At 37.3% G+C, this 23,973-nt stretch overlaps 1 protein-coding gene across 6 annotated transcripts in view; it reads right to left on the reverse strand.

Moving 5' to 3' along the window:
- The window catches only part of LOC136038592 (histone-lysine N-methyltransferase PRDM9-like), a 206,651-nt gene that overhangs the window by 97,965 nt on the left and 84,713 nt on the right, over window positions 1-23,973 (reverse strand). For 5 of the 6 annotated variants that reach the window (XM_065721794.1, XM_065721792.1, XM_065721793.1 and 2 more), the window contains 2 exons: window positions 20,935-21,018; window positions 8,235-8,318 (listed from right to left, as the gene is read on the reverse strand). The exons of the other annotated variant lie outside the window; for it this stretch is intronic. In XM_065721794.1, coding sequence (XP_065577866.1) covers window positions 8,235-8,318; window positions 20,935-21,018 — 168 coding nt within the window. The remainder of the gene's footprint in view (window positions 1-8,234; window positions 8,319-20,934; window positions 21,019-23,973) is intronic. 6 annotated transcript variants of the gene reach the window in all.

Here is a 23,973-nt window from a genome sequence, read left to right on the forward strand (position 1 = left end):
CTGCCTTCTAGAACATCCATCTTATCACATATATCAAACACTCCGTAACGTTTGGAAATGTGACTGTTACGAGACCAAATAGGAACACGAAGAAAATACTTGCAAAATTTGAGAAAGACAGACCAAATTTGTTGACGTTCTGAAGAGGTAAAAAACTTCCATAATGGCACAAGAAAAAATACATAGGGAGCAAAAAAAAAAAAAAAAAAAGAAACGAGTTATAAAACCGACCAAGCGTTTTTATTTTCAATATAAAATGTAACTCTAGAGAGAAGTCAATAGGACTATCTCAACTTCTCTCTTAGCATATTTGTTGTTAGTGACCTTGTTGCTCGAATCAAGGTCCCGAATCCAAGTCCAAGGTACTTGAGACCCGCACTGGCGAAAATTGAATTTGGGCCGACCTGAATTTTTGAATTGGGTGAGTGATGACAACCAAAACGAGAAATTCAGTTTTAGCAGAAGCAATTAACAGCCCGATGTCCAACAACCCGGCATAAAGGCTGTTCACAGAAGCCTGCAGTGATTGCAAATTATCAGACAGCAGAAGAATGGCATCTGCATACGAAAGGTGATTTGCGTCAATAGATGGCTCGATAAGATCATGCGGGATTCTGTGGGTTGCTCAGCGGATGGCATATCAAATATTGAAGGACTTAACACTGAGTCCTGTTTTGCTCCACGACGCACAGAAATTTAGCTGCTATAAATATTTTTGACGCGGACACATATAGAAGAATTTTGATACCATTGCCACAGGGAGGCACAAATGAATGGGTTTACCCTACTCCTCAAAAGTGCTAAAATAGCTTGGGAGTGTAGGATCAAATCAAATGCTTTGGAAATATCTTCTGCACAAACATATAAAGGTTTCTTCATTCTTTCATACCTCCCCAAAATAGACACGAAAACTGCAAGTGCATTCCCAACACTAAGACCGCACGAAAACCAAACTCATGATACTCCATGATCACACCTATTCGATATGTAATTGGACGATAAGAATCAAAAGATTGTGGGTCCTTGTTATTTTTTAGGACACACATCACAATGCCTCACATAGTGCAATCGGCACGAATTGCTGCGCAACACAAGCTTCGAAAAGTAACGCCATATGCTCGAATAGTTTTGTGATACCCTAAATTAAATGTTCAGGTTGAAGTCCGTCAGAACCAGGAGCTTTGCCTTTCTTTTTAAGGAGATGAATTAGTGTAAGAACTGACGATGGCGTAGTAGAAACAAGATTTTGGCTATGATCTAGTTGAGAAAAATGGTAAAAGAAATTCTGCCGAAAAGTGGAGTCCAGTGGTGGGGGGCTATCAGAGAACAATGAGGAGAAGTGTTATTCCCAGGTATTTACATCAATAGGGTTAGAACGTGAACAGGACGATGAAGTGAACTTTGATACTTTGCTCCATAGTAGCTTCGGATGATTTCGGATATAACAAGACATAATAGATACTTGCCTTCTCTTGAATAGCACTTCTCTTGTACAGCTTTCCGTTACTCTTTTTTAGTTAATTTAAGGATCCTAAAAACTTAACCAGATCTGGGACAATCACAATCCACCCAGATCTTAACCCAGAACTAGATGAAAGAAGACTACAAACAAACCTTGACTATGTATTACATGCACTCAACTCCACCCAAAACATAAAATATTAGAAATAAAATGTTTTTTGGGTTACAAAGTAACCATGACAGCTCATACAGCTCCTGAAACCAGAAACATATTATCATGTCATCGATTTTATTTGGTCATCAAATTTTATTGTAAAAAACAAATCATATTTATTAATTGAAGGTTTATTATCGGGGTTTTCATCAATTAGAATAACCAAAATTTCTAATGTTAACAATTATTGATAGGTAATTTTAGTGATAAAGGTTTTGATATAAATAGAACACGAATTCAGATCCTCTTCCTTTGATCTATATCTTGTTATCAAACTCTCATTTTATTTATTTTTAGAAACCACTGTTAAATTCAAAACATAGACCGACATATTGGCTGGATATTTGGTCACATTTGATTACATATTGACCATACATTTGACCTCGTATAAGCTACAAATACACATTTATGCATATCAGTAGGATTTCAAACACTTTCTACGTAGGGACCTTCCCTCGCGTCACCAGGTGGCGGATAGAGAAAAGTCCTGTAGTTTGTATGGTACCTCCATAGAATGGGAGGTGCAGACCAAGGGGAGAAGCCTAGTCCCTAGAAGTTTATAATAGAAACTCAGGTACCCTCGCCCAGTGGCCATAAATACAGGTGGAGGAGGAAGAAGACCCTCTAATGCACACTCAGCAGGGTCCACCAGCGTTTGGAGACATCCTGTGAGTTAAAAGCTTTATCCTAGCAATGGATTAAATTACAATATGAAGCAGAACATCATCGTTGGAGGATCCTCTATAGGACATATGCGACAGGACGTAGAATCTGGTTTTGTGGACAACGACCTCTGCAGAGTAATGTCTCGACCCTAATGGGGGAGGCAAAGGGTATGGGCAACCTTTGGTCAGGAAAATTTCCACGAAACCTCTATGAACGATTGAATGCCCCCACAAATATTGTGCTTGCTACGACGTACGCGGGTTCATGCGAGGCCATCCCAATCCCTGGAGTAGTGGCGAGATTGACAAGTGACCGAGCTATTCCTTGTGAAATAAATCTACAGAAAAATGAATTCCGAGTTTATAGCTGGAATGTAAGATCCCTGAAGCGAGAATAAACAATCTTAGTGATGGCTACGGAAATGGTTTACTACCAATCAAACTCTCTTTGTCTGTCAGACAAGATTGAAAGGACTGTCCGAAGAGACCATACAAGTCCGTGATTCCGACGACTCGTACCTATTTCTCAGTTCTTGTGCGTACGATAGATCCAACAACACTGCTGTCGGCTTTGTGATTGGCCACCGTGCACAAGAGGTTCTTTTTGAATGGAGTCCAATAAACCCGAGAATAACCAGACCACGACTGAAATGAACACTATCCAGCATTTTTACCATTGGTGACACCGAGGTAAAAGGTGACACCGAGGTAAATTGGTGACACCGAGCAACAACGAGGGTGACATTGAATGCTGATAAGAAATATGTCTAAACTGATCCGGAGATTACGATGCAGAAATGCCCCAGACAAGACTTCCTGACTCTAGCAGGCGAAACTAACTCCCGTACAGGCCCGACTGATCCCAATGCTCGGGATATTGTTGGTCGTTCACTTAGATCCAGTGGTGCTTCAACTAAGATAGACTTCTCCAGCTCTTGAGATCCAATACATTAATATCATTAACATCATGTTCCACCACAAACCCTTTTAAAGGAAACCTTGGCTCTCAAATGATGCCCAGATTGAATATATTGTGATCTTTCAGCGTTAGTACTCCTTAGTCATCGATTCTCGAGCTTACACAGAAGTGCACCAAAGATCAAAACTGGGTGATCTTGATCACTGGAAGACTCACTTTAAAAACCAGCAATCCAAGTAGGCCTATTTAAAAAGGGGGAGAAATTTAACAGCCTTAACAACCTACAGTTTTCACTTACGTAGCCACCAAAGTATTCGCAATAATTTCGCTCAAAAGGTTCCAAGAAGCAAGGGATGAACGAACATGTGAAAACCAGTGAAGATTATACAGGGAGAAACGGCGTGCTGACCAGATCTTCACTCTTTGTTGTTTAGCCTAGTAAAAATGTGGTTTTACCTCAAACAAAATTGCAATACAAATGATTATTTCACTCCTAGCTAACAAAAAATGTGGGCTGATTCCAAATATCAAAAGTTTGCCTTTCTAGCTCTTTCACAAATTTGATTTTTTATTTAGGTTGAGGGTAAATTTTTTTAATGTAAAGAATGCCGTCCTGAAAAGACAATTCCGAACATAGGAAGTTCTGTTTAGGGGTTTACTTTAACATTACCACATACATCAGAACATTACAGAAACTTGGATTGAGGATAGAAAGGGTGAGGTAGTCTCTGAAGTAAATTTGAGTTACATAAAAGTCTTTTTAGAAAATCGTCATCGTCCACAAGTTTCGAAGGATTTTCGCGTCTACGATTCTTTGTCTGAAAATTTCACTTCTTAACTGATGCTGGTAAAGGTCTTTACCAATTTTAGATTTACCACAGACTTCGGTTGTCCAAGGGCAAAATGATATTTTGCGTTTCATATACTTAATATTTTCTTTGATTGATTAATATTTTCTCCTTTTCTCTGAGGATTTTTCCAACCAATTTTAATTCAAGATTTTCAATTTTCAGATGACCAATTCTAATCTAGAATGATAATTTATTTAATCTCTAGGGAAGAAATACTCGAAGCGGAGGAGAAAACTGTTGTGACTGAAGTAGGAGGAAGCATAAACGGATCAAGTAAAAATCGAAAACAAATTGATGTGACAGCTGTTGTGAGGGATTGTTTAACAAGTCATGCCAAAGTTCTTACACAAATACAAAGACCATTGACCAGCACTTTGGATTTTTAGTCAAGCAAAATGAGTCCCTGAGGAGGAGTTCAAATCGCTCGTTAGGACAATTCGATTTCAAAACCGACTCTTTATTTTGCTCATGCAAAGCGGTTTTTGAGAAAACTCACAAGAAGAAAGCAGCATTCGCGTCCACACAACAGATTTCGGTAAGACACCGGTGGGTCTTTGCCAAAAGCGAAATAATCGAGTCGGCAGAACGCCAACACACTGTTTTAATAGGAGAGGATACGGGCCTACTAGTCCTTTTACTGTACCACACTAAACAAGACTGTAAACCAATATTTTTCCATTCCGAGGCAAAGTCAAGGAAAACTGGAGGCCGTCTGTGGGATATATTGGCAGCTAAACAGAAACTTGGGGACACCCTTTGCGACCGAATTCTTTTCCTTCATGCCTTTCTCGGACACAATTCGACTTCACTAGTGTATGGCATAGAAAAATCTACACCGCTGAACCACACAAAACAGAAGAAAAACTTCCAGGATATCGCCGGACTATTCCTAGATTCACCTTCTACGAAAAAAGACATTAGAAAAGCTGGAGAGAAGGCCATGCTTATCTTATTTAAGGCTGCCGAAAATGAAACAAGTCTCAACCAGGTCCGCTAAAGGAAATTTTTCGAAAAAGTTGGAAGTTCATGGAAGTATATAGAGGCAAAAACGCTCCCACCAACAAGCGATGTTTGCAAGTATAATCCGCTTAAAGCAAACTTCCAAGTACAAGCGTGGAAAAATGTTGAGTGCCGACTGAATCCTTTGGAGTTTGGCTAGATTGTACAGAAAGGAGACTTACAACCTGTGTATTCAGATAGATCACCGGTAAAGCCTTCCCTTCTCTCAGTGTTTCACTGTAATTGCAAGTGCTAGTCTTCGACGCTGCAGTGTTCTTGAAAAACATGGCTTAAAATGTACCTAGGCTTATGACAATTGTAAAGAAACCAGGAGTTCTAACTGCGGAACAGTTGGTACCGAAAATTTTGAAGATGATGGAAGCGAAGAAGAAGACCACTTGAAGACGCTTTGCCACTAGAAGAAGAAGACGCTTTGCCACTAGAAGAAGAAGACACTTTGCCACTATCCAATGAGTCCCTGTCTTACTGTGATTTTTATCTGACTTATGTAATTGATCTCTGTGTTGCATTGTATCTGATTATATTGATCTCTTATTTGGAACTAGTGTTTCGTCTCACCTAAGGAGCCTCTTCGACCGAATATTTTTTTTTTGGTTGTTGCTAAATATGTGATTCCCCTTTCCCTCATTCTCCTCATTCTTACTCACTTACACAAAACCAAGATTCCAGGCATAGTGGACTTTACCTGGACCCAGTCTTGGTTGATACCACGGCACAAGGCTGCAAATATTTTGCCATAGGACAAGTTGAATATACACCTGCAGGCTGAACCTCTCCCCCAGCCTCACTCTCTCTTAAAGCTTTAAGCCCAAAACAACGCTTTTGCCTTTAAACATTTTGTTTCATGTTCATCATCAAAAAAAGAGCGTAGAAAATAGCATATCTAATCACAATTACTGGTATTTAGTTTATCAACATTTTTTGCCTCAACCTCAAATTCAACCTCTAAAAACTCAAGTTAGTGAAAGAGCTAGGGCGCCAAACTTTTTGGATTCGGAATCAGCACATATTTTCATGTCAGGTAATGAAAAAATAATTTGTATTGCAATTTGTTTGAGGTTGACCCCTTGTTTTCACAAGTTTCCTGGACTATAATTCTAAAACAGTGCGAACACTAATACATCTCTATAACCAACATGTTTCTTGATTCCGTGGCTGCTTTCAACTTACAAAACCGAGAAAAAACCGTTTGCGAATCATGGTAGAAGGTAATAGGCCAGTTGACTTCATACAGCTGCTGAAGACTTACTATGAGAATTGAAACAATTGGCGAATCATGGTAGAAGATAATAGGCCGGTTGAATTCATAGAGCTACTGAAGACCTATTATGAGCATTTCAAATAGACTGCATGAGGGCTGGGTAAAGAAACTGAACCCTTTAATGTGGATAGTAGTGTAAAACACGGTGGATATTGTCCCCCTCTTTGTTTAACTACTTTATAGATTGGGGTCTAGAAAGAGCACCCTCGAATTTTAATGGTGTCATCATGGGATTTGGCATTAACGTGCCTGAGCTGGATTACACAGATGACATCAGTGCTCTTGCTGCTGATCCAACAACTGTCCAAGCAATGCTAAATGAAATAGCATATTCTCTAAGCAACTGAGTATGAAGATTAACAAGGTAAAAAGTAAAATCATATACCTAAGTGTACAGTCAGAACATCAGTTAATACTTTACGGACAGGAACTGGAAAAATTCGACAGCTTCACTATCTTGATTCACTAACACTCTCATAGAGGCTGTGATTTTGACGTAAAAATCAGAATCAACTAAGTCCAAACCATTTTCTCTCAACTCCACTGCCATTTATGGAACTGATGGGAAAATGGTATGAAGAAAAAATGATGTCTATAAAGTGGTTGTTACATATGTTCTCTTCTACGCAGTTCAGACTGTGCAACTGAGGGCACTTCATTTCTAGGGTGTAGAAGTCTTTGACGCTGCTGTTTACAAAAAATCCCGAGAATTCGATGCTCCGGCAGAATCCCAAATGCTGATGTGTCGCATCGTTAGTCAAAATGGAACCCAAAGCCACGATTATCAGAAGACTGCGTTGGCTTGGCCATGTCCTGACAAGACCCCAATGACCGCATCATGAAGCATGCGCATGTAGATAGTTTGTGCAACCCATGGTTGCTGATTACTTTGGGCTCTTAAGAAAGGAACCAGAGCCTTCGATTTCCAATCAAATTGCCCCCCCCCAAAGTTTATACGACCACCCCTTCCACAAAAAAAACTTTATTAGTTAACAATGAGCAACTTGCAGAAGTTACGGCCCTTGGACCAGAGGCTGTGGGGGATCTTTCAATCCCTGACTTATAGTTAATTGAATTTTTGACTATTTTGAACATAATGGTACGCACTGCTCCTTTATCAGATAAGCGCAAAGGTACTGGCGGTCATTTGACGAATTGGTGGGCAACTGTCAAAAACGATCTCGGTCTTATTGATACATTTCGAAAGTTTGACAGAAAGTGGGACAAATCTCAATTTGCATAATTACAGTTACTTATTATATATTTAGTGGGAAAGTTTGACAAGTTCTAGTGGCTCTCTCACTTTCAGGAAAATCAGATTACTTTCTAGAAAACCCTTTTCTTGAAATATATCAAAATTATTTGACAGCTAATCCATACTGACTCTATATGTAAATAACTATTATTAAAATCATGACGTGTCAATAAAAAAAAAATGAAAACAAGATTACAGTATACAGTAGAATACAACAGAACTGCCCCAGTAAAGTTTTTTTTTTTTGTTACCAGACCACTTCGTATGGAAGGCTTTGTCGTGAATTCTTTTTAAAGAGCTTGTTTAATTGCAAATTTAAAGTTCTAGTTGCTTTTACCAGAGTAAAAAGAGATTCAAGAGCAACAAGTCCCTCTGCTATGCCCAATTTTGAGCTCCCCCACCCTAGAATATCCAATCGACATTTTGAGAGAGCCATTTTGTTCCAAAAAGTTTAAAGGCCAGATAGCTATGCATCAGGGGACAACAAAAACCCCAACAGTCCCCAGGGACTTTAACTGTGATTATGCAAATTGACCAGATTCTGTCGAAAATTCCAGGTAATGAACAAAATATCATTAGATAACTTACTTTTTAAATCACTAGATTGGATGAAACATTTCTCGCATGCGAGACACTTAAACGGCGTTTTTCCAGAATGAGATCTTTCGTGTCCTGTAAATAAAACGCTAGCTTTAGAAGTAACTTACATATGTGTAGGAAAAATCATTAAAAAACATACAGGTCAGACTGTAAAGGTTTGTAGCGCATTAAAAAAAATATTAAAATCACTAAAAGCAGAAATTTAACCTCTATAAGGGACTAAAATTTAAATAGTGAAAATGAAAATGTTTTGGCTGGATATTCTGTTACATTTTATCAAATATTGATCACACATTTGACCAAATGTAAGCTTTAAATATGTAGCAAAATGAGCAGGACTTGGTGGAGATTTAATTTCTTCGACATTTCTCTTAGAGAAGATTTAACTTCAATCATGTTTTCCTCAGTTTTCAATCCTCTGCAAGAATATGTAAAACTGAGCTCTGGGTTTTCTTCTCTCATAAAAAAACATAAATGCAAAAAGAAAAAAAGAAAAAAAAGAAAAATATAACTGAATACATTTAGAGTTATTGACGAAGAATCCCTAACTTCATTTGAGATGCAGTAAAAAAACAAAGCAAAAAAATAAAACAACAATAATATTAAAAAGATCAACCCAAAAAATATTACAATTTCAACTTGGGGCATCCAGTAATAGCAAACCACTTAAAAAAAACAACAAAAAACAACTAAAACCTGAGTTGTCAAAGTTCTCCTGTAAAAATTGTTTTCCTGAAAAGTTGGATGTATTCCAGTGTATGGTTAGGACTTTTTATCTGAAGTCATATTAAAACTACAGTTAAAACACTAGCTATCGCTTAATATTCTTTAATACGCTCTTTTAGACTGATCTCAAAACTTACATACCTTATTAATACACAACTTTGTGTTTGAATTATTTAAAAAATTACATGCCAAGAAATTGACTCATTGTGTTGCGAGAGCAACACTTTGGTTTTGTCCCGTTTTTTTTTTCTATGTCGCCGATGTCGGCTTATTCCTGGAAACTGGTAAGGGTCTAACCTCTGCGGTTTTTACTGAAAGTGTGGATTTCAGGCCGGATTGATGAATATGGCATTACATTTTGGAAAGCTCCACAGAATTCTTGCCTGGGGCCAAAATGGATGGTTTTTGCTTGTCCACGAACCAGAGCCTATGGTGTGCGAAGTGAAGTGGAGTTATGTAGCCTATGTCAGAGAGGAGTATCTGAAGTTGTGTAGCCAAGATTTCGTTTCATCAAACCATGTTTCTGCTTTCGAGTGGAAAGCTCCGTTCTAGCAGGCAAGCAGGCAGGCACCACTTTCAAATTGATGATGGACTAAAATCTATAAGTGTTAAATATATGCGGCAGTTACCCGGCCCCACAGCCAATATATATTCTTTGAGTGATGAATAGAAAAATTTACAGAAGCAATAAAGCGGCATTTTCCAACGGGTCCGAATGTGCTGCCGTGATTTTCGCTGGGTTTATCATTTGTTTTTTCGGACTTAGGATTGAGGTAGAGAAATGGTATCAGATATGCCTCTTAAACTTTAAAAGTTCTCTCATTGCTAAAGAAATTGGAGCTTATCCTTTGCTCCTTTCTAAGTGGTGACGTTAGAAAGTTGGCCTACGGCAAAAAAAAATCAACTTTTGAACTAAGACAGATAGAATTTTTTTTGACGGCAATCGATAGCTCTTGATGAGCTGATCAAAGTATATGCCATCCATTTTTTGATACAAAACTTCCTTCATCAGATATACTAGTTTGAAAGTTTCAAGGGGTTGACAACTTCAGTAGTAGGGTACACACTGAAACCAAAAACAAGCCAATACCAATTGTGAGACATGTAGGGGACTCGTAAGGAAAGGTCAGCTGTTAGCTCATAATCATTTTCGGCAGTGAGGGGTTTGCAAATTTTGCTATTTGGTGTACCTATTATTTGTTTCCAGTATATTTGATGATAAGACCGAGTTGGTTCCAGTGGTAAGACATGTAGGGGACTTGTAAGTAATAATCGTCTGTTAGGCTACAATCATCTTTAGTGAAGAGGGGTATGTAACTTTTGCTAGTTGGTGTAGCCTACCCATACTCACTGTAACCTAGAATTAAGTGTTTACGCAACGGGTACAAACGATAACGTAAAACAACGAGGCCGTTTCGTAATAATTCATAGTGTCATCTATGGTATTTTGATCCTGAAAAGTTACGGATAGCATTATGTTACCAACTAGATTATATAAGATATTATTCCAAGTCTTGATCTGTCACGATGTCTACGATCGAAAAGGATAAAGTTCAACTGGCTGCAAAGTCAATTTAGTTCCTTCTTTCGATATTCATTTGTTATTGTTGTTTTTTCAACGCTGAGGAATAGCCTTTGATCATGTGATTACTGATAGCGTTCTTCTTTGAACATAACGTTTTAAAAGCTGCGATAGGCTGACAACTTCAGCGTTTAACCGATAGCAAAGAAACAAAAGCAAAGTGTTGTTCCCGCAACACTTTATTCGGCAAAGCCGGACAAAGGTTGCCGCAACACTTCACGTTGCTCAGGCAACGTAGGTCTAGTTTGACTTAATGAGGGTACCCTACAATTAATCTATTTTTTAAAATTATTTTTGATTTATTTCTTGTACAGTATTACATTCACCATTTGAATGCATTAAAAATACACTTACGGTTTTTATGAAAATAAGGACAATAAGATTATAATACACTTCTATATAAAAATGATGATATAGTAAACTCTAAAAATAAAGAAGAAAAACACATGGCTTCTTTTGGTAGACACTCTTATGAACGATTCAATACTTTTACTTGATGACTCGCTGTCTTTGTTTAATTACTAAATGAATTGAAACAAACTATAAATAAGGAGCGCCTCAGTGCAATAGCTTTTTAGTTGATGACTTATTGCTTTTGTTTAATTACTAGATAAAGCAATTAAACGCACAATAACCCACATTGAAGTGTTTTTCAAAGCAAAAAAAAATGTATACATTAGTCAAACAGTCCGTGGAAAAAGCTGTTAATAAGGAGTGAGGAGTTAATAAGGAGTGAATAAGGAGTTTAATAAGGAGTGACTCGGCCCAAATGCATCAGAAATTCTGAAGAAAGTATTCTGATATTTACACAAAAACATTAGGCTTTCTATAATAGTTCTAAATATATAATATTCCTCTGTTGATCAAACTATCAACATTCAGTATAAAATAGACTTAAAGCATCTGTCATTTTGATAGTTTTTAAAAAGGGGTTTTTTGTCTTTTACCAAAAAAAAACAACAAAAAACGGCGTCAAGCGTTGTTACTTTTCAACAATTGTTTTTAGTTTTCTGGAAACAAAGTTTTCTAGAATCTTTTTTAAGAATTAGAAAAAAACAACTTTTGGTTACATTCAATCAAAGCAAGCTAATTTTCCTCTTGAAAGGGTCAAACGTAATTATGTTTTAGGTTGGGTTTCAGTTTAAATCTGAGCTAAGTCTACTATTATAATCATTTTAGCTTTGCATTATATGCTATTACAGAGATCTAATAATTTGTTTATGAATTTCATTTCGTGAACAAAGAGTTATAATGTTTAATTCCTCATTCATGGGAAGTTTAATACCGACCAATATTTCATATTTCAGCTTTAATATGTTTTGGATGAATAAAGAAACAGGCATGTAAATATAATCAGAGGCAAAAAATTTCGCAGCCTAAGTAAAGATCGATGTTGGTACAACGTTTTATTTATTTTTTATTTTTTTATTTTTTTATTTTTTGGTTTTAGACCAGGGCACTTTGTATCGAAGGAGTTTTTGTAGAAACTTCAAAAAGGAATCATTCGATTGGAAATTGAAGGGGCTAATCACAAGTGATTGGAGGGCAACTAAACCCCCTCCCACGACCATCATTTCCCAAAACACATCCAGTCAAAGTTTTGAGATAGCCATTTTGTTCGACGTAGTTGAAAAGTCCAGAAATGATGCATTTGAGGATGGCAATCCCACTTAGCCTTCAGGGATAGGGTTGTAAGTCATGCCCTGGAGGCATATAAGTTTTGATTTAATAGAAAGAATTGTCGTAAGAACTTCAGAAACGGCTCATTCAATTAGACATTGAGAGAACTAGTGCCCTTTTTAATAATCAAAAGTTATTGAAGGGCAACTAACTCCCCTCCCACGCCCACCATTTCCCCAAACACATCCAATCAAAATTTCAAGATAGCCATTTTGTTCAACGTAGTTGAAAGATCCGAAAATTATGTCTTTGAAAATGACAACCCCCCCCCACAGCCCTCAGGGCAAAGGTTGTGAGTTATGCCCTGGGGGAATATAAGGTTTTTTTATAGAAAGCACTGTCGTAGAAACTTCAAAAAGGGCTCATTCGATTCAGCCCTTTTTAATAGTCGAAAGTAATAGAAGGGAGAATCCCCCCACGCACATCATTTCTCCACAGGCTTTTTATCAACATTTTAATATAGCCATTTTGTTAAACATAGTTGAAAGGTCTGCAAATTATGTCTTTGAGGATGACAACCCCCCTCCCAGACCAAAAGACAAGGGCTATAAGTTACGCCCGTGGAGGATATCAGGTTTTATAGAAAGCGTTGTCGTAGAAACTTTAGAAAGGGCTCATTCGATTGGAAACTGCAAGGACTAGTGCCTTTTTTAGTAGTCAAAAGTGATCAGAGGGTAAATGACCCCCCCCCACGTCCATCATTTCCCCAAACACTTCTAATCAACATTTTTAGACAGCGATTTCATTCAATGTATTTCAAAGGTTCGAAAAGTCTTTGAGGATAACAGATCCCCCAAGCCCTCGGGGCAAGGGTTTCTAATTTATGCCCTGGGGACATATAAGGTTTTTATAGAAAGCGTGATCATATAAACTTCGGAGTGGATTCATTGGCTTGTTAATCAGAAGCTCTACTGCTCTTTTTAAGAGTCAAAGTGATCGAAGGGAAGCTATCCCCCCCCCCACATACACACGTCGTATTGTCCAAAAATTCATCTAATAGAAATTTTGAGATAGCCATTCAAAATAGTCTAAATAAGATATAACAAGGATTTTGGGATTGAAACAAACCCCAGAGCCCCAGAGCCAGGTTGTAAGTTATACCCAGGGGGGTATTTAAAGTTTTTATTCAAGGGTTGTTTGTATAAACTTTAGAGGAGGCTCATTTGGTTGAAAATTGGAAAAGTGACGAAGGGCAGCTAGCCCCCCCCCCCCGACTACCCCATTTCACCAAACGAATCTGAAAAAATTGCTAGACAGCGATTCTGCTCAAAATAAGTCCAAAATGCTAAAACAATGACTCAAGAGTTGAAACAACCCCCAAGAAACCTGGAGATAGGATTGTAAGTCATGGCTTGGCGTCATATAAGGTTTTTATGGAATTGGTGCTCGTATAAACTTCAGATGGGGCTCATTTCATTTGAAAGTTATAGTACCCTTTTAAGAGCCGCAATTCATTTGAGTGCAACCAGTCCTCCCCCAGGCTCATCATTCCCCCAAACACATCCAATCAAAATTTGGAGATAGCAATTTTGTTCATTGTAGTTGAAGTCCGTAATGTATTTGAGGAAGACACCCCCCCCACAGCTCTCAGGGCAAGGGTTGTAAGTTGTGCCTCGGGGGCATATGATTTTTTTTTATAGAAAGGGTGGTTATATATGCTTCGTAGGGAACTCATACTACTACTACTACTACTACTAATAACTCACTGCAGCACCAAGCCGCCTGAGGCCAACACAGCTACGCACGCTCCTCCTCCAACCTAATCTATTTAAAACCTCCTCTTTACACCCTCCCAGGAAGTTCCCATTTCCTTTAAATCTTTATTTATGACATCCTCCCAACCCAGACAAGGACGACCTGCTTTCCGTGTAGCCCCAGACGGCTGGCCAAAAAGAACAATCTTCGGTAATGTGTCATCCTTCATCCGTAGAACATGGCCTAGCCATCTCAACCTTTCTTTCATTATAGCCCAAGAAAGCGGGATTGAACCACATATTTCGTACAATCTACTGTTTGAAATACCGTCAGTCAGCCGGGTACCCAGAAAAATCCATAGGCAATTTCTCTGGAAAACATCTAGTAAATTTTCATCTGCTTTTTGGAGCGCCCATGCTTCAGAACCATCTTTGACCACTGTCGTCACTGTAGCTTCCAATATTCTAATCTTGGTTTGCAGACTTATCTTTCTAATCTTCCAAACTTTTTTTAACTGTGGAAAAACACCATGGGCCTAAGCTATTCTACTTTTAACATCTTCACTACTCCCATCATCTTTACAAATAATACTAACAAGGTAACTGAAGCTCCCAACCTGATCAATCTTTACGTTACCTAATGTCACCTGTTCATCTTCACTTATGCCTAGCCTTAGTGACTTAGTCTTCTTAACATTAATTTTCAGGCCTATTTTAGCACCCTGAACTCGCAAAACCTCTAAAACTTCATTCATTTTGCTCACACTTTCATCTAATATGCTTAAATCATCAGCATAATCTAAGTCCAGGAGCGTTTTTCCTCCCCATTTGATTCCGTTGTCTCAAATTGCCTTTCCTGTGCTCCTTAAGACGAAGTCCATCAAAATGATCCATATAAAGGGGGATAGAACACAACCCTGCTTAACTCCTGATTTAATACAAAACCAGTTGCTAGCCTCATTCCCTACCTTAACCGCAGCAGTATTATTTTCGTACATAGCACAAATCACTTCAATGTATTTTTCTGGTATACCATATAAAGATATGACCTTTGATAACGCTCTTCTATTAACAGAATCGAAAGCTTGCCCATAATCGATAAAACTGAGGACCAAAGGTGTTTGACAACGAAAGGACTTCTCAATTATTAACCTAAGAGTGAAAACTTGGTCGACACATCCTCTACCTTTTCTAAAACCGCATAGTTCTTCCCTTAAAACTTTGTCTACAACATCTCTCAGTCTAAAAAGTATCATATTACTCAGTAATTTGCTACCTACAGAGACCAGACTAATGCCTCGATAATTACGACACTCACTCTTGTCACCTTTCTTATACAGTGGTTTAATTAAGGTTTTCCTAAAATCATTGGGTACTTCCCCTTTTTCAAAAATCATGTTCATAATCTTCAGTAGCTTATTCCTAACCTTACAGCCACCACATTTAAGAAACTCATCAATCATACTATCAGCACCTGAAGCCTTATTATTTTTTAATTCTTTTAGTACTGTCGCTAATTCGTCCTCACTAAACAAATCTTCCTTCACATCCAAGGTATCACAAACTTTTTTCATTTTCATCTATATCTTTTCCTGCAACTGTATCTCGGTTTAGCACATTCTCAAAATGTTCCACCCATCTTTCTTTAACTTATTCCTTATCACTAATTGTGGCCCCATTTCTATCTTTAACTAGGGAACTCATAGGATTGGTAATTTCAGTTAATTTCGGTTGATTAAATTTTAATCTAAATTTCGAGTGCATTTTCTTAAGAGCTAAAGCGATCAGAAGGCACTTCCCCCCCCTCCCTCAACACGTCGTGTTTGGCCGAAATACATCGAATAAAAAATTTTGAGCCAGTCATTGTATTCAAAATATTCTAAAGGTCGTATAACAAGGCTTTTGGGGCTAAACAAACCACTAGACCCTTGGGACGAGGGTTGTAAGTTACATCGCGGGACATTTAAGTTTTTTTATGGAAGGGACGGCTGCCTAACTTTAGAAGAGGTTCCATTTGGTTCAAAGTTGGAAGTTCTAATTCCTTATGAAGTGTCAAAAGTGATGGAGGGAATTTAGACCCTCCCCCTCCCCGATAAACCCTCTTTTCGCCAAACGGATCTGATTGAAATTATGAGATATCGATTTTGTTCAAAATAGTCCAAAGAACATATAATAATGTATCTAGGGGTTACACAGCCCCCAAGCGCCTGGGGATAGGGTTAAGTTATGCCATAGGGGCATATAAGGGGTTTATGGAATGGGCGGTCGTATAAACTTCAGATGGTGCTTATTTAATTTGAAATTTTGAAGTTATAATCCCCTTTTTAAGAGTTAAAGTGATTTGAGAGCAAGCAGCCCCCCTCCGCGCTCATCATTTTCTTTAAGCTTATCATTTTCCTTAACCCTCCAATCAAAATTTGGAGATAACAACTTTATTCATCGTATTTTAAGGTTTCAAATTTATATCTGTGAGGAAGACACCCCCCCCCCCTCTAAAGCTCTCAGGGAAAGAGTCGTAATTTATGCCCTGGGGGCATATAAAGTGCTTATAGAATGAGTGGTCGGATACGCTTTGGAGGGGACTCATTGGATTGGTAATTAGAAGTTTAAGTTACCTTTCTAAGAGTCAAAGTGGTCAGAGCACAGCTACCCCCCCCCCACCACAAACACAAAACACGTTGTGGTTTCCCGAGATGTATCCAATAGATATTTTGACAGTCCTTTTATTCATTTTTAAGTTGATACAAACGACCAGAGCCTGAAGGCCAGGTTTGTAAGTTATGCCCCTGGGGTCTTTAAGGTTCTTATGGAAGGGGTGGTTGTACAAATTTTAGAGGTGGCTCATTTGGTTCTCATTTGGTCACTATTCAAAGAGTCAATAGCGATGGAGGTCAAGTAGCAAAAACTACCCTTGTTTTCACCAAGTGTATCTATTTGAAACTGTGCGATGTTAAATTTGTTTAGAATAGTCCAAAGAACATCTAACAATGCCTCCAGGGTTGGGACAACCCCTCTGAGCCCTGAGGCAAGGGCTTTAAGTTATGCCCCGGGGGCATATAAGGTTTGTATGGAATGGGCGGTCGTATTAAATTCAGATGGGGCTCACTTGATTTTAAATTAGAAGTTTAAGTGTCCTTTTTAAGAGTAAAGGGATTTGAGAGAACTCCCCCCCCCACGCCCATCATTTCCCATGACAAATATCCAAACAAAATTTTGAGACATCAATTTTTTTTTTCAGCATTGTTGAAAGGTTAAGTAATTATGCGTAGCAATAGTTGTAGTAGCAGGGTTCAGACAGGTCAGTTCGTTTCAAATTATAGACTCTGTCCTATTTTTATAGGATTTCCCGGGCCCAAATATAGGATTCAAAAGTCCTCGGGATCGGATCTGAGGTAGATGGCGTGGGATGCCTGGTCACATAAATTCGTCATTTCCCGAGTTTCTGCATTTTTTTTTTTTTTTTTTTTCAAATACAAACTGTATAAATAGTAAAAAAAAAAAAAAAAAAAAAAAAAAACAGATATAACTACTTTGCCAACGATTGACTGATACAGGCAAAATACTTGGAATCACTCTTGCTGCTTCTTGGGCATTAATTTCGATATGAGCACCTTTTCTCTTTGCAGGAGTCTGCTCAATTCTCGCAGATTCCACCATCTGCTCTCTTTCACTTGTTCTGGACTTTACATCTCCTTCGAGCAAAGAAACAGCTAGGGCAATGTCTATGGAACTCTTGGACTCGACAGCCTGCTTCATTTTGTCGGTCGCTTCCTGAAGTAGAGTATGTAATACTATTCTCTTTTCTTGCTCTAATGCTCTAAGTTGTTTCTTTTTGCTTTCTTGGTCTTCTATTTCTTTCTTTTTGTCATGGACCTCCTGCAACTTCCGCTAGTTGTCCTCTTCGAAAGCTGCTTTCTCCTTCTCGGATAGCTCTTCTTTTTTTCTTTTCATCCTGACATTGTTGATACCGAGACCGTGTGGAACGCGCAAGATTCAACAGTCGGAAAAATTCCGACAGCTTCACTTATCTTGATTTGATAATACTCTCGTGGAGGCTGTAACCTTAACGTACAGATCAGAATCAACAAAGCCCAAGCCATTTTCTCTAAAATCCGTTGCCATTTGTGGAACCAACGGGAAAAGGGTAAGAAGAAAAAATTTGTGTCTATAATGTGGTTGTTAGATATGTTCTGTTCCGCGCAGTTTAGACTTTGCAACTGAAGGTACTTCATTTCTAGGGTATTGAAGTCTTTGACTCCCACTGTTTACAAAAAAAAATCCCGTAGATTTGATGCTCTGGCAGAATCTTAAATGCTAATGCGCAGCATCGCTGCTGTAAAATGGAGCCCAAAGCCACGATTATCAGAAACAGGAGACTGCGCTGGCCTGGCCGTGTCCTGATAAGATCCAATGACCGCATCAAGAAGCATGTGCATGCAGATTGATTGTCAATGCCATGGTTGCTCTTTAATTACTTTGAGCTCTTAAGAAAGGAACTAGAACCTTCGATTTCCAATCAAATTAGCCCCCCCCCCCCACCTAAAGTTTATACGACCACCCTATCCACAAGAAACCTTATATATTAACAATCAGCAACTTGCATAAGTTGTAACCCTTGATCCGGGGGCTGTGGGGAGTCTTTTAACCCCTGAGTTATAGTTATTTGAGTTTGACTATTTTGAAGATAATTGCATGCACTGCGTCTTTATTAGGTTGGTGCAGACGTCCTGGCGGTCATCTTAAGAATTGGTGGGCAACTGTCAAAAACGATCTCGGTCTTATTGATAAATTTCGAAAGTTTGACAGAAAGTGGGAGACCTGCTGGCCCAGACACTTTCTTGAAAACCCCTTTCTTGAAATATTACATAAAAAAAACTAGTTTTTCTAACTGAAAGTATGGAGCGACATTAAAACTTAAAACGAACAGAAATTACTCCGTATATGAAATGGGTTGTCCCTTCCGCAATCCCTCGCTCTTTACGCTAAAGCTTTTAATTGTTTTAAAAAGCAGAATTGTGGCAAAGAGTCAAACTTTAGCGTAAAGAGCGAGAACCCATTTCATATACGGAGTAATTTCTGTTCGTTTTAAGTTTTAAAGTCGCTCCTTAGTTTTAGCTAGAAAAACTAGTTTTTTTTAATGTAATTTCTGAACGTTTTTGAATGAATGCATGTTTGATTTTGGCTCTCTTATTAAAATGAAATTTGCATATTAATTCCTTTTTTGGCTAAATGGCTTTCTCTTAGTTTTGATCAGACGATTTTGAGAAATAAGGGATGGGGAAGGAGGCCTAGTTGCCATGCAATTTTTCGGTTACATAAAAAGGCAACTATAAATTTTAATTTTTAACGAACGTTTTTATTAGTAAAAAATATACGTAACTTAAGAATTAACTTACGTAACAGACTTTTATATTCTTTAATTTTTATTATGTATATGAGGGGGTTTGTACCCTCGTTAATACCTCGTTCTTTACACTAAATCGTAATTTTTGTCCCAATTCTTTAAGAATGACCCCTGAATCAGAACGGCCGTAGAATAAATAGTTGAAATTACTAAAAATACTATAGCATAAAGAGCGAGGTATTTATATCCTCCTAAATACCTCGCTCTTTATGCTATAGTATTTTTAGAACCCCTCATATACGTAATAATCTCTGTTCGTTTTAAGTTTCAATGCTACTCTTTTTTTTCAATTGAAAAAACTTTTCCATGTTTATTTTTTCATTGTTTTTTTTTTAGTAATTTTAGAAAATCCTGCGCCCTTTTCATTGAATTTCTGTTCCCCCATGACATGTTTCTCCAGGGAAAGATCCCCCCACATAGCCCCATCCCCAAAACCAAAAAAAAAAATCCCCTGAAAACGACTGTACACTTCCCAATAACCATTATTATATGTAAACACTGGTCGAAGTTTGTAACTTGCAGCCCCTCCCCCAGAGACTGTGGAGGAGTAAGTCATTCCCAAAGACCTATTTATTATGGTTTTTGACTATGCGGAACAAAATGGCTATCTCAAAATTTTGATTTGTTGACTTCGGAGAAAAAGTGAGCGTGGGAGGGGGCCTAGGTGCCCTCCAATTTTTTGGTAACTTAAAAAGAGCACTAGAACTTTTCATTTCCGTTAGAATGAGCCCTCTTGCGACATTCTAGGACCACTTGGTCAATACGATGACCCCTGGAACAAACAAAAAAAAACAAATAAACACGCACCCGTGATTTGTCTTCTGGCAAAAATACGAAATCCCACATTTTTGTAGATAGGAGCTTGAAAATATTGCTATAGGGTTCTCTGATACACCGAATGCAATGGTGTGATTTTCGTTAAGATTCTGCGACTTTTAGGGGTTGTTTTCCCTATTTTCTAAAATAAGGCAAATTTTTTCAGGCTCGTAACTTTTGATGACAAAGACTAAATTTGATGAAATTTATATATTTAAAATGAGCATAAAAATCTGATTCTTTTGATGTATATTTTAGCATCAAAATTCCGTTTTTTAGAGTTTCGTTTACTATTGAGCCGGGTAGCTCCTTACTACAGTTCGTTACCACGAACTGTTTGATATCAAAATTATTGACAGCTAATCCATACTGAATTGACAAGTAAACAACTATTAGTAAAACCTAGACTTGTCCGATGAATTCTTGTAATAGAAAAAAAAAATGAAAACGTGATTACAGTATACAGCAGAATACAATAGAGATGCCCAAGTAAAGGTTTTTTATTTTATCAGACCACTTAGTGTGGAAGGCTTTGTCGTAAAAAATTTGTAGAGGGCTCGTTTGATGGCTATTTATTCAATACCCCCCCCCCAAGCCCAAAAAATCCAATCTACATTTTGAAAGAGCCATTTTGTTCCAAACAATTTGAAGGCCAGATAACTATGCATCACGGGACGACAAAAAACCCCAACAGCCCCCAGGACATTAACTGTAATTATGCAAGTTCTACATAGAAGTTCTGTTGAAAATTCCAGGAAATGAACAAAATGTGATTAGGTCACTTACCTTTTAAATAACTAAAGCTGGTGAAACGTTTCTCGCACGCAGCACATTTAAACGCCTTTTCTCCAGAATGCACTTTTTCATGTCCTGTAAGAAAATGCTCGCTTTGGAAGTATTTTTTATATAAGCACAAAAAAGCTGTTCATAAAAATAAAGGTCATATTGTAAGGTTTTCTAGCGCTTTAAAAATAAAATACAAAAATCCCTAAAAGCAGAGATGTAACCTCTAAGGGACATTAAATCCGATGGATCATAATAAGCAATTTTTTGAAAGTACATTCAGTCACTCACTTAACCACATATAAGCTTCAAATAGGAAACAAAATGAGCAAAACTTGATGAGAATTACCTTCAAACGTGTTTTTCCGAATTTTCCATGTTTCCGCAAGAATATTAAAGAAAAAAAAATTAAAAAAAGATGCTTGGAGGATCCAGCAACAGCAATCTGCTTGCAGAAAAAACTAAAGAGATTTATGAGAAAAAGAGAATTCTTAATAAAAAAAAACCATTAAATTTGGATTAAAAAAATTTCCTCAAATTTCTGTTTACAGCTTAAATTGACGATAATCTATAAGAAGAAGTGAAAAATTGTGAAATTATTTTAGAATCGATGATAAAAAAAGAAGAAAAATACTAAAAATAATGTTTAGATTCAAATAAAGTTTTTCAATGAGGAAAACCCTTAAAAAGGTGAATAATGTCAATGTGAATAAAAGGTATAGTATAATTTGAAATGTAGTAGCTGAAGTTGCTAAAAGGTTACAATTGAAATTGAATAGACATAAAAAATACTTGGTATGTTATTGTTAGGAATGATAATTTTTTTCCTGGATCATAATTCAACGTATTCTTACGTCGAAATTTTCGCTGACTATTTTTACGTAAAAATTTTCTTAATCCAAAAATTGAAAAAAAGAATTTAAGAGAAGATAAAAGAGAAAAAGATTTCCAAACTTAACGCTATAAAATTAGAAAATAAGATGCATTTAAGAATATACTTGGACATTTTTATCTCAAGTTCTACTAGGGCTAAAACATAGCTTTAGTTAATCACTTTTCAATCCACTCTTTTGGACTAATATCAAAACTTACCATTACTAATTATTATGAAAATTTATGCATGATTGATTTGGAAAATCTTTTATGCCAAAAACGGACTTGTTTAATCTAAAAACTATGGTCTCAAATAACCCAGTTTTTAAAACTATTACCACTTTATTTCTCGTTTGCCGTTAAATCTATCTCTAGAATATATTAAAAGCACGCTCAATAGGCAATTTCTCTGGAACATCTAGTAAATCTTCATCCGCTTTTTGGAGCGCCTATGATTCAGAGCATTATTACTGTTGTCACTGTAGCTTCCAATATTCTATTCTTGGTTTGCACACTTACCTTCCTATTCGTCCAAATTCTGTTTTAACTGTGAAAAAACATCCCGAGTCAGGGCTATTCCCCTTTTAAGATCTTCACTGCTCCCACCGTCTTTACTAATAATACTACCAAGGTAAGTGAAACTGTCCACCTGATCAATCTTTTCGTTAACCAACGTCACCTTTTCATTTTCACTTATTCCTAGCCTTAGTGACTTGGTCTTAGTAACCTTAATTTTCAAACCAATTTTAGCACCCTGAACTGACAAAATCTCTTAGAGTGTCATTCATTTTTCTCCCACTTTTATCTAGGATGCTTAAATCATCAGCATAATCAAGTTCAAGAGAATTTTTCCTCCCAATTTGATTCCGTGGTCTCCCATTGCCTTTCCTGTGCTCCTCAAGACGAAGTCCATCAAAATGATCCACATACAGGAGAATAGAACACAAACCTGCTAAATTCCTGATTTAATACAAAAACAGCAAATAACCTCATTTCCTACCTTAAACGCGGCAGTGTCACTCTCGTACGTTGCACTAAACACTTTAATGTATTTGTCTGGTATACTATACAAGGACAAGGCCTTTGCTAAAGCTCTTCTATTAACAGAATCAAAAGTTGCTCATAATTTATAAAACTGAGGACCAAAGGTGTTGGACAACTATGGAACTTCTCAATTATTAACCAAAGAGTGAAAAGTTGGTCGACAAATCCTCTACCTTTTCTAAAACCGCACTGTTCTTCTCTTGCAGCTTTGTCTGTAGCATCTCTCAGTCTAAAAAGAACCATATTACCAAGTAATTTACTACCTACAGAGACCAGACTAATCCCTCGATAATTAAAACACTCCCTCTTATCACCTTTCTTATACAGTGACTTATTTAAGGTTTTCCTATAATCGTTAGGTACTTCCCGTTTTTCAAAAATAATATTCATAATCTTCAGTAACTTATTTTTAACCTCAGAGCCACCATATGTAAGAAACTCATTTACCACACTATCACCACCTGGAGTCATATCATTTTTTGGTCCTTTTAGTACAGTCACAAATTCTTCCTTGCAAAACAAATCTTCCTTCACATACAAGGTATCAAAAACTTTTTCATTTTCCTCTGTATCTTTTGCTGCAACTGTATCTTGGTTTAACATATTCTCAAAATGTTCCATCCATCTCTCTTTAACTCTTTCCTTATCACTAATTGTGGCCTCGTTTATATCTTTAACAGGGACAAGTCGAGATGACTACTCCCTCTCAATTTATTAATATGCCAGTACAATATTTTACTATTATGCCGTCTAGCTGCATCTTCCAGATCTTCGGTAATGTTATTCATGATCTACACTTCACACCTCCTTAGTTCATATTTTAATGCTTTCTCCACTTTCTTTACATTCCTTTTGTTTTCATATGATCTATCACTATCACTCAGTTAATTCTTGTACAAGCCCTTTCTCCTCTCTATTAAACATTACTATTCAAAGCTTTTAAATGCACCATAAACCTTAATGCAGCATTTTCAAAAGCTAAGACAAAAAAAGTATTTAACAAAGGGTATATGAATGAATGAATGACTGTATTTAAGGCCATTTTTCAGGCCGTATACAACAAACTAAATCATGTAACACTCGACTTTCGAATAATAAGACCATTCCGGACAAAATTTCCCATTG

Source organism: Artemia franciscana, chromosome 18 (genome assembly GCF_032884065.1).
Source record: "Artemia franciscana chromosome 18, ASM3288406v1, whole genome shotgun sequence".
Classification (NCBI taxonomy): domain Eukaryota; kingdom Metazoa; phylum Arthropoda; class Branchiopoda; order Anostraca; family Artemiidae; genus Artemia; species Artemia franciscana.